This window comes from Kryptolebias marmoratus, linkage group LG2 (assembly GCF_001649575.2).
Source record: "Kryptolebias marmoratus isolate JLee-2015 linkage group LG2, ASM164957v2, whole genome shotgun sequence".
In the NCBI taxonomy this organism is placed as follows: Eukaryota; Metazoa; Chordata; class Actinopteri; order Cyprinodontiformes; family Rivulidae; genus Kryptolebias; species Kryptolebias marmoratus.
In genome coordinates, this window is record NC_051431.1 from 5,738,867 (window position 1) to 5,750,841 (window position 11,975).

General features: G+C 37.3%; 1 protein-coding gene across 3 annotated transcripts in view; it reads left to right on the forward strand.

Annotated features, from left to right (window-relative positions):
- Positions 1-722: 722 nt before the first annotated feature.
- trpc4b (transient receptor potential cation channel, subfamily C, member 4b) overlaps positions 723-11,975 on the forward strand; it is a 15,795-nt gene continuing 4,542 nt past the window's right edge. Inside the window, exons 1-8 of one of the 3 annotated variants that reach the window (XM_025005966.2) lie at positions 723-890; positions 4,994-5,183; positions 5,586-6,000; positions 7,257-7,775; positions 9,865-10,216; positions 10,424-10,563; positions 10,713-11,029; positions 11,130-11,325. In XM_025005966.2, the coding sequence (XP_024861734.1) occupies positions 5,623-6,000; positions 7,257-7,775; positions 9,865-10,216; positions 10,424-10,563; positions 10,713-11,029; positions 11,130-11,325 (1,902 nt within the window). In that variant the 5' untranslated portion in view covers positions 723-890; positions 4,994-5,183; positions 5,586-5,622. The remainder of the gene's footprint in view (positions 891-4,993; positions 5,184-5,585; positions 6,001-7,256; positions 7,776-9,864; positions 10,217-10,423; positions 10,564-10,712; positions 11,030-11,129; positions 11,326-11,975) is intronic. The other 2 variants (XM_017416326.3, XM_025005967.2) reach the window with 2 other exon arrangements.

Sequence of the window (11,975 nt, forward strand, 5' to 3'; positions counted from 1 at the left end):
AAGCATGATGGTTTTGCTACATTCAGCACTAACATCGTAAAGTTTGCTGGCAACACTTCATGATGATACAGTGTTTCAAATCATCAGTGGTGAAGATGAGTCAGCCTACTGGAGGGAAGTAAAGCAGCTGGTAACTTGGTGTAAATTACACAGCCTTAATGTAAAAAAAGAAAAAAAAGTGAAGATAATAATACACTTTAAGAGGGGAAATTCAAGACTCCCGCCTTCACCCACAATTAGCTACTCTGTTCTTAAGAGAATTCAAATGTGCTAAGTTCCGGGTTCACTTAACTGACATGACCTCCAGAGAGAACAGCAGCTGTGTTCATAAGAGCTCCACATTTCCTCCACCTCTATCATAAAATGAAGAAGGCAAACCCTCCCACTCCAGACGTGAAACTATTATTTTGTTCTACCACCTCCTGGCTGTGGGAATAGCAAAACTAAGAAGAAACAACAACCAAGATCATTGGTCCCACACTGCTGTCTTTGATTAAGAGTGACAGTCAGCAGTGCATCTAAAAGAGGACAATACCTTAAAGAATTTGTCTTAAATTAAATCAAAGCATTAATGCTCTGCTTCCATCAAGGTGAAGATACAGAAGTAGTCATTCAAGCTTGACACACCTGATTTGAATCAGTGTGTCATTAACAGGCTTCTGCAGAACATGAAGAGGTGATTTACCCACTGAATCAGGTGTGTTGGAGCAGGGAAACAAGTAAAGCATGCAGGATAGTGGCTTTCCAGGTCCAGGGTTGCCTACCCCTGCCTTACTGGCATCCTCTCAATGACCAAGCTCGTAAAAGACAAAAAATAACAAATTTGCTCAGGAGTTAATGAAACACAGTGCCCTTAGATGGATGAGATGTTGCTGGAGCAGGTAAACCAAGTATGAACTATCTTAATTTTAAACAAATGGGTTCTAATTAAAGGGTTGCCACACCAAAGTTTTTTTTTATTTCAGTAAATATTCAATGTTAACACAGTTGTTGCCTTAGCTGTGACTCTCTAAGAGTATCAAATAACTAAAACAACTAAAGGCATCATCAAAGTCTAGACATTGTTTGAAGGCTTAATATAGAATATAGTTTAATTCTTCAGACTTCTAATTATAATGTTTTGCAACCAGTTATTGTTTACTTGTTTCAAACTCAGGGGGTTTTGTTGAGTTTTTGTATTTCTTTTTGTTCTTATTTCCATGATTAAGTAATTATGGTTCTGAGATGGGTTTTGTTATGATCATCTTGGTTTTCTGTGTTGTTTCATGTTTTCTATCCTTGATTCAGTTACAGAGTCTGTTCTTTTGTTTCCAATTTGGCATTGCTTTCTACTCTTTCTGCATGTCTGCTTTTGCCTGAATAATTACTTCACCTGCATTGTGTCGCTCATTATCATCCCTCACTATAAAGACTTGTGGTTTTCTTTGCTCTTTATTTTCATCTTCCTCCCTGTTGCGTTGCTTGCTGTTCTCATGACAAGCTTTTTGCTGTGTCAGCTCTGTAACTTTATTGGTTTTCTGTCGGAGCAGCAGATTTAGTTATAAAAAGTCTATCTAATACCTGTCTATTTAATTCCTGTTTTGTGAGCTTGTACTTATGACCACACTTTCTTTATTGTTTTAGTAACTACATATAATTTATTGCAAGTTTTGTGCAATATTGGGCAGATATCATAACTCTCATTGGATTTCCTTGCATTGCCCTTGCTTAATTAGAACAGTTTGGGTAAATAGTGTATAAAGGTAATTTTGTTATACATTCTAATGTTAAAGATTTTTTGCATTTAAAACTCAGAAATCTGAGATCCAGTTGAACTTTTCCCCCCTGACGTTAACTTATGTTAACTTCTTTCTCCCAAAACAAAAAAAATGATGACCTCCAAATGATAAACTCAAGGTTGTTACAACCTAATGTAAGTAGGCATGTAGAAGGTTAAACAATTTACATAACGTTCACTATCTATAGCTTTTATGCAAGCAGTTAGGCTCTCATTATCTGAAGACATATCTTATGGATGCTCTGTAAAGCGATATTGTTGCAGCAGAGGTTCACATAAATAACAGCAACTTGCATATATTATTGTGGTACAGAAATAGTTGGGTATAGCTGTTGCATAAAGAATACAATAATAAATAGTCTGCTGTGTTGACACCTTCTGTGTTACATTTTTAGTTATAGCTGAACCCTATCTTAAACTCTCCAGCAGCCTGCCTAAAGTCCTTGTGAGTTCACCACTTTTTAAATGATTTTACTAAGTTTGACTCACATCAGGCAGGAATTCATATTGAGCACATTTTAAATGATTAGACCAATGGTAAGCTTTACAGTGAATATATCCATCTGTTCAATGCAATAGCCATCAAGGCAACTTTGAATACTTTAGAAAGTGATGATTCTGATAACATAGTCTGATATAAGACAAATTAAGATGCAATCATAAGCATTGACATTTACTAAGAATAATGGAAGGACAGCTCAGGTAGAGCAGTTTGGAGACAAAATTAGAAAGGTAAAGTTGATGTTTTGGACATGTGCAGAGGAGGGACAGTGTATATATATTGGACAAATTATGTTAAATGTGGAGCTGGCAGGGAGGAGGAAAAGAAGGTTTATGGATGAAGTGAAAGAGGATATGAAGGGTGTTGGTGTGACAGACGAGGGTGTTTGGGACAGGGTGAGATGGAAGCAGATGTGTCGACCAATAAAAGGAGCAGAAGATGCCAATTTATTTCTATAATAATGTAAGGATATTACAGTTGTACTTTGCAGGACAGATAACTGTCACATTGAAAAGAGTCATGCGTTGTGATTCTGTTGTCACTTGGCAAATATAACTTTCTGAGTTATTTAAAAAGCTAAAATACACTTGATGTTTGCACCACAAACATGTTATAAGATTAATTAATAATAACAACAAAAGAATTAGAGGTTAGGGGCAAAGGATTCCAGTTAAGGCTACAGTTTAGAACATAGAAAATTTAATAAAAATATCAAGTTTTGTTCCTTTCTTGGGGAAGTCTCTGACAAAACTAAAGGTCTGATTGTGTTGCTAAGTCTGAGTAAATCACAAAATTTGTTCAAATATCAGTCAGCAAGACCTTTGGGTGTGCTGATGTCCCAGTATCCTTTTTGAATTTAAGTTTGTCTGTTTCTTTGGTTTTCCAGTAAACATCACAACACGGTTGGATATGTTGAACTAAAAAAAAAACAACTTGTAATTTGTCTACATGTCCAAACCATACTGTAGTTGTGTCACAATAAAGACACAAGAAAGTAACACAGAAAGTAAGGTTTTCTTTTGCCTGTTGCTTTGCAAAGGACAGGAAAAACACAAGGCAATGCCTGCTGTGACATTCATTTTTATATTTATAATCAGAGCAAACTAATAGATGTTTATTTTTTATTCATATTTTGAATATATATACTGTCTGATTCTAAAAAAACTGATTGACAGTAAAGTCTTTGGACAGATATAGCTTGGGAGCTGGAACTTGACTCTGAGTCCTGATAGGACTGAGGTGTACCATACACCTCCATTTTCCTCATCCAAGCTGTTTTATACCCGTTTTAAAATATGCTATAGTTGTGCACTACAATCTTTTGAAAGACATAGATTTATTCCACACTTTTAAAAAGTGATTTTAGTTCAGTGTACTATCTCTGGATTATGGAACAGCTTATTACAAATTCTACACTGACACTACTATTTAATTTATACAAGATCCACAGGAGCTTCAATACCAGACATTCCACCAGGATTACTGTATCCTCTTTAATATATATATATATATATATATATATATATATATATATATATATTTTAATTTAGAGTTATTTGGCTGTGCTGTGCGAGAGGTATCTTAAAAAAAATGGAATGCAATATTTAGTGTAACGTTTCCCTTGGGTATCTTGAAGCAGTTATGTGAAGCGCTTTCCAAGTAATTTTTCTGTTGACACTGCAGGCAGGTTTGTTGTTTCTGTCAACCCAGCTCCCAAATATCAGCAAAAGTGAGTTTTTTATGCTGTACACTCACTAAAAATGATCATGAATTGAATCTGTACAGTCAACAAGAAACCTAAAAAAGTAAACAGCTCACTGAAGAATACTGGAATAAATAGCAGATGATCACTACAAAGTAGAAACAAATAAGCCCTATAAGATGCAGCAAGGGGGTATAGTTTAAAGTGTATCAGACTAAAGCTTTATATGTATTGTCATACTAAAGTATAATGCTTGGAATATGTGGTTGGGATAATAGTCTACTACCCCACACAGTCTTAGTATCTGTAAAATTGACTGAAATATCGCCATCTTTGTGTTTTCTAGGATCAGCAGGCTGTGGCATTCACCTTGTAATAGGTTGAGTTCAAAAGTTAATCAGTTATAGAGATATATTCAATGATTGCTTTCGTAAAGATTTATTAAAATCTGCCAATGGTTTAATGAGATATTTTGGTAACAGACTCAAAGAGTTGACTCGAAATAGTTCATGACAAAATTTTGAACGAGGAGCTTGTCCAATCTGCGATTTTTCAGAATATGTGCTGGAGATCAGTGCTGGCTGCTGACACGTCAAATTTTAGATCGATATTTTTAAAACTTACTGAGTTACAGCAAATTTTGTGTAGCCATTTTGAACTGGTTTGACTCCAAAAGTGAATTGGTTGTTTATGGACGACCAAAGATTGTTTCCGGCAAGTTTCATTACAATTTCTCCATGTTGGTAACAGACACGCGCGCACACAGAGACACAGACAATTAAACATTGTCGTCCGCCTTCTCCTTTCAGCGGCGGGCGATAAGCATCCTTGCAGCTTATATAGGCTATTTGTGAAATAATATTAATAATAATAAAAAAACAGAAAACATTGTTTGTGAAAAGCTCCATTCATAAAAAATCAAGAGTGCGCTGGTGCCATTTTAATGAGTTTCCGCGGCTTTTATTATTGACCGATTAAACTTGCGCCGCCTCACTCTGCGCGTCTTTGTCAGAGAAAAGTCCTGGTTGGTAACTCCACCGAAAGGGTTGGGCACCGTGGCAGTGGACATCACACACACCACATTATCTTTGAAGAGTTGGGTGATGATGAAGGGAGGATCCACGAACTTCCGCCCTCTGGAGAGCTACAGCCGACGGTCCTCTGATGAGTGACTAAATCCCAACTGAAGCAGCAGCAGAAGGGTAAAGTTTCTGTTTCCTTTCTGTATGATTATACGAAGCAGTTTTATGGTGATTAGGCTCGTTTATGCAATATATCCTTTTTTGAGCCTTTTAAAGAGTGAGTTTTATTAGGTAGGTTTATGTTTGAACAAATATTTCAGTTGTTTTATAGATATCAAGATATCTATAAAACAAAGAGGAAAATAACAGAGTTTAAAAATTCTAAACTGTGGGATAACTAATGTTCTGAATTTCGATTGAATAATGTGAAAAGTTGTCATCCATCACTGGAGAAATACATTTTAATGATTTTTTTATTTTTTCAAGGAGTATATTCTTAAAGATTTTATTTTAAAATTTGCTTTTTTGTATTTGGCATTGAAATTTGACCCTATATTTCCCTATTTGCTTTTTATTCCTCAGCCGTCCCCAGTTGGGACTGAATTACTGAAACAAAAAAATGTCACAGCTGTATTACAGGAAAGCTGACAATTCCTCATACAGAGACTGTATCCCCTTGCGGATTGTGCGAGCAGAAGCTGAGCTCTCTCCCATGGAGAAAATCTACCTGGGGGCTGTTGACAAGGGGGATTATGCAAGTGTAAAGCAAGCCCTGGAGGAGGCCGAGATCTACTTCAGGATCAATATCAACTGCATTGATCCCCTCGGACGCACGGCCCTCCTTATTGCCATTGAAAATGAGAACTTGGAAATCATAGAGCTGCTGCTGAGCTACAACATTCAAGTGGGTGATGCCCTGCTGCACGCCATCCGTAAAGAGGTAGTGGGGGCTGTGGAGCTGCTTCTCAACCACAAGAGACCAAGCGGGGAAAAGCAGGTAAAACAAGAGAAGCATTAGCAGTGCTATCAACAGATATGCTTGATTCGATCATTGATTTCCATTAGATTTTAACTCCCAAATACTTGGTTGTATTTAGTCATGCAGTTCTGGAATCCAGCCTCTCCCTGAAATCCATCTTTTCACAATTCAGAAAGAAAAAAACAAAAAACATATGTATGAACAAAACAGCATCACAAAATAAATAACTCTTTCTTGAAATGTTAAATTTAGGGATCACACTAGTACTTTCATTTCATTCCATTTATTGTTATCTTTTTAGGGACAAGTGTTAAGTATTAACAAATACTGTACACTGTAACCTATAATAATTTGCAACGCACATCCTCAGATGGGATTTTGCAATAAAAAATCAAAGATGTTTAAACTATAGATTGAAACAGAACAAAACTTTTATTTATTTGGTGTATAAAAATAAAACTGAAACAAATCACCATAACAAAGTGAGAATGATGGCAGGTATTCATGATTACAAAAGTGATCATCCTTAAGAGACTGTTTCAGTCTTAATCTAAAATGATGTTAGTCAGAAATCAGTTTAAATCAATCTAATCCCTTGTTACAAAAAGCTGTTTCCCCTAAAAAAGTATTTTAAAACGGCCCCTTATAGTTCCCACCTGATGCTCCACGAGTTACCGAGTCCGTGGATCTGAGAGGAACCAGAAACTGAGGTGCCAGTCCTTTTAAGTTTTGAGAAAACTTTCAAAGTTCATCATATTGAATTTTTTAAGAAGTTGACAGCGATGTGATCTGATTTGTTTTCTATACAAACTTAATTGCATGGTTATACGTCTTCCTTAGAGGCTTAATGGTTGTGAGGCTGCTTGAGACCAAAAGGTCACATAGAGACGTCATAGAGTGCAAAACAAATCAATGCTGGTATGTTTCTGCTACAGGTTGCATATATCAGGCATTTGATTAAAAACATTAGTTTGATTTATATTTCTATATTTTTCATTTTTCCCTTAAAGCACCTTAGTTTTTCTGAAAATGACTTCGCATATTTTGTGAAGAGAAAGGAAAAGAATAACATTGCCGTTTTCACCAAGGGAGATTGACCAGCTGAACCACAAGCCATTAGTTGTGTGATTCCTGGAATCAGAAAGCATTAAACTATCCTTTCAGATAGTTGGTTCCTGTTGGAGGTTACAAGACAACATCCAACTGGAAACCATTCAGTGCTCCTGTAAATGGGCTTATTTCATGTCTGCTCATTAATGTTTTCCCTCTGAAAGGTCCCTCCGATTCTACTGGGCAGACAGTTTTCAGACTTCACCCCAGACATTACTCCAATCATCCTTGCAGCTCACACTAACAACTATGAGGTCATCAAACTGCTCCTGCAGCGAGGTGTTTCCATACCTCAGCCACACGCCGTGAGGTGCAACTGTGTGGAGTGTATGTCCAGTCCAGACGTGGACAGCCTGCGTCACTCCCGCTCGCGCCTTAACATCTACAAGGCCCTCGCCAGCCCATCTCTGATTGCCCTCTCCAGTGAAGATCCATTCCTCACAGCTTTTCGACTCAGCTGGGAGCTGAAGGAGCTCAGCACACTGGAGAATGAATTTAAGTCAGAATATGAGGAGCTGTCTCAAATGTGTAAGCAGTTTGCAAAGGACCTGTTGGACCAAACTCGAAGCTCTAAAGAGCTGCAAATAATCCTCAACTACCGGGATGACATCGACCCTCTGCAGGATGAACACGTCAATGATCTGGCCCGGCTGAAGCTGGCTATCAAATATTGCCAGAAAGAGGTACGCTCTTTCTTCATTTTGACTGCTGTGACCTCAAAGTCTACAGCTTGCTCTTTTGTGAATATTTGTAAAAGTGATATTGTAACAGGATTTGTTATATAGTGCAGTGGCACACATTATAAACTGAGAAAAGACAAAGTTGCCAATTTAACAAGTATGAAAAACGGGTATTACATGATTTGATCAATGTGGACTGAAGGGTATGAAAAGTGCCAAGATGAGCTGTAAATGGCCAGAGATGGGTGGAGACATCCTTTGGGACTCTTGAACAACATGTAATTTCCAGTCTGGCTCTTAGAAATGCATTAGAGTAGACCTCTTAGGCAGTCCCATGATGATTAGATAATTGGATATAATGATGGAAGATGCACCAGCCATTTCCTTGAAATACAAACTCATGATATTTTAATTAGGGTGGAACCTTTTACAGTCTTTAAAATCTGCTTCAAAATATGCATTCATAAAATTGTTTCTGTCACTTGTTTTTAAATAAAACTAACTTTTGAAATTTAAATAAAACTGCGATTGAAAAGGGGCTGTGAGACAAAGACGTGATAAGAATTAAAAGAGACACAATTAATATAAAATGGTTGTGCTAGCTGTAGACCTGATTTTCAACCCTTTTAAAACATCTGAGGAGAACAGACTGGAACGAAAAATTCAATTAAATACTTTTGTTTCACAGTTGCCAAAAACTAAAAAAAGACATAAACCCCGACATACAGTATGTTTCAGCTCAGTTCTTAAATTTAAATCAATCTGATTATAGTTAGAATTAAATGGCACAACTTAACTTGAAAACATGCTTGGTTTTGGCATGATGTATGCTGTTTCATTAAAAAAATTGTCTGTTCATAATATTGGAAGAAATTTTAATATTTTTTGCAAAACTCAAGATTGTTTAAATGTCACTTGTAACTAAGATCCTTTTCACTATACAGTTGAAGTATTTTACATTTTGTTTTACAAACTTTAAACTAAAAATATTAGTGAAATGTGATGTGATAATTTGAGTAAGTTCTCTTTTACCTGGGAGAAATAGACTCCTTTCTGGTGCCACTTTTTTCCATTTTATGGCTCATTAAAATGTCACAAGAAAATTTACAAAACATGATCCATTTCAGATCCATGACTTCATACCCCCCATATTTTAATCCCATATAGCGCACAACCATTACAGGCGTCCATTTGGCTATAACTTTGTTAAGCTGAAATTAACATCCATCATCATCTGCAAGTGTCCATCAGATGTTTATATCAAATCTGAGCAGGCAGAGAAAATGGTTGTGGGAAACAGACGCAATAGTCAGTTTTAAATGTTTGTCTTTTTAAAATCATTGTGCTTCAACAAGGCACACATGTTTTTGATCTAATTTCTTTTAGGGCTACTTGTTGTAAGCTAAAAAAAACAATCTTTTTAATATTTATGTGCTAGTTATATCCAGTGAGCATAACGAATTGAAATCATTTTTCCACAATTTGAAGTTTTATCACTGATGTGTGAGTATGAAAGTATACGGTTTACAAGAGACTGATGGGTGAAGTTGAAGTTTATTACATATATTGTAATTTTTTTTCTACTACTACTACTATTATCTACTTAAAAGTTTACTTGCCCCATCCTATCTCTCTGAGCTGCTTCATATTCTCCTGCTCGTTGCCTCAGGTCAGCTGACCAGCTGCTCCCGGAGGTACTGAGGTCTAAACTGAAGCTCAGGGGTGACAGAGCTTTTAGTGTTGCCGCTCCCAAATTATGGAACAATTTGCCGTTACATGTTAGAAGTTCCCCTTTTATTGTCCACTTTTAAAACTCTTCTTAAATCACATTTTTATTCTTTGGCTTTTAACACATGTTGAGACTTTTGCTCTTACCTCTGTCACAGCGTTTCATTGTTTATATTGTTGTTTTTTGTCTTTTTTATGTTCTGAGTGTGTATTGATTTTTATCTGTGCAGCACTTTGCCGCAGCTTTTGTTGTTTTAAAGTGCTTTAAAAATAAAGTAGTAGTAATTTGTTTCTCTCCAAAGACAAATATTGTGTAAATTTATCTTACACTTTTTATCCTCCTTTCTTCCCCTCTTCCTCTCAGTTTGTTGCTCAGCCTAACTGCCAGCAGCTTCTGGCGTCTCGGTGGTATGATGAATTTCCAGGCTGGAGGAGGCGTCACTGGGCAGTAAAGTTCATCACCTGCATCTTCATTGGCCTCCTCTTTCCGCTGTTATCCATCGTCTACTTGATATCTCCAAAGAGTCGCTATGGCCTGTTCCTCCGTAAACCCTTCATCAAGTTCATCTGTCACACTGCTTCCTACCTGACCTTCCTCTTCCTGCTCTTCTTGGCCTCACAGCATATAAACACTCAAGAACCGGGTTATCGGGCTGCGTACTTTCAGGGCCCTGCACCCACTATTGTGGAATGGATTATCTTGCCCTGGGTGATTGGTAATAATACACACATTGTTAGCATGCATTGGCATGTATACTGTACGTAGAATGTAGTTACACTTAAAAATTTGGTGCTTATTGTAAATGCATTTTAATTAATGTACCATGACTGTGCTGCATATTTGTTTCTTATTACAAATGCAGTCATACTTGATTGTTGATGTTGTAACAACAGTTTACCTCCTGTTTGTTTATCTCTGTGAGGTTTTATATGGACTGAGATCAAACAAATGTGGGACAGTGGTTTTAAGGACTATATGGATGACTGGTGGAACATAATGGACTTCATAATGAACTCATTATATATTGCAACCATTTCTCTTAAGATTGTTGCATACACTAAGGTAATGTATGTTAAGTCATCAGAGAAGATGTTTTACTTTGTTGATTTAAATCAATTTAGAATTAATGCATTAATATTGCAACATTATTATAACAGCAAAGCAATTGTAGTGTTTGTGCTTATTGGTGTCATTATTCTTACTTTAAACAGTTCAGAGGGTACAAATCCAGAGAAGAGTGGGAAACGTTGCACCCAACCTTGATGGCAGAAGCCTTGTTTGCCATAGCAAACATCTTCAGCTCCTTACGCCTCATCAGTCTTTTCACTGCCAACTCCCACCTCGGCCCTTTGCAGATTTCACTGGGTCGAATGCTTCTGGATATCCTCAAGTTCCTCTTCATCTACTGTCTGGTCCTGCTGGCATTTGCCAATGGCATCAATCAGCTCTACTATTATTATGACGACAAAGAAGGTGTGAATAATTGCACGGGTATTCGCTGTCAAACACAAAACAATGCCTTTACAACGTAAGTATTTCTTATTTGCCTTGAATATATTTTTATAATGTTGATTATAAATCCTTTTCAACATATTTATTCACATGATCTTTGGGTGTTTGCTTTTCAGGTTGTTTGAAACGCTGCAGTCATTATTCTGGTCTGTGTTTGGACTAATTAACCTGTATGTGACCAATGTAAAGCCAAATCATGAGTTCACAGAGTTTGTGGGAAGCACTATGTTTGGCACCTACAACATCATCTCCTTGGTGGTGCTTCTGAACATGCTTATTGCAATGATGAACAACTCCTACCAGCACATTGCTGTGAGTCCTATGGATAATCACTGTGTGAATGCTGATTCAGCATTTCTTCAGCAAATTTCCAGTGTTGCCAACTTAGCAACTTTGTCGCTATATTTACCGCTATATTTACCGCTATATTTACTTAGCAACAATTCAGACCCCTCTATAACTCTTTTTCTCAAAAGTGACCCGAGAAGAATCCTGCTGGTAGTAGTGTCTTTTGGAGACTCTGGTGTGAAAGCATGTATTGTTTTTACCCTTCTCAATGAGCAGGGGGTGCTGCCATGAGCCCCTCACTGTCTCAAAGCACTCAGACAGCCCAGTTCTCGTGCAGCAGTCCCTCCTAGCTGCATGCACAGCAGGAGATGTTGATTCCTCACTGCCTGAACCCACCCTGACTGTGTAAATGAAAAGTTTTCTTTGTCTAAAAAAAGTCATTGTACAGTCCTGCTCAACATTATTGGCACCTCTTCATGATTTGCATAGCGAGGAGCGAACTACAATCAATGCACAGCTCCAGTTATTACAGCTAAATGCCAGTGATCAGGCCCGAAACCTGGGAGTAGTGATGGACTCTGACCTGAACCTTCAGAGCCACATTAAGACAGTCACAAAGTCGGCCTTCTATCACCTGAAGAACATCTCCAGGATTAGAGGACTTATGTCTCAGC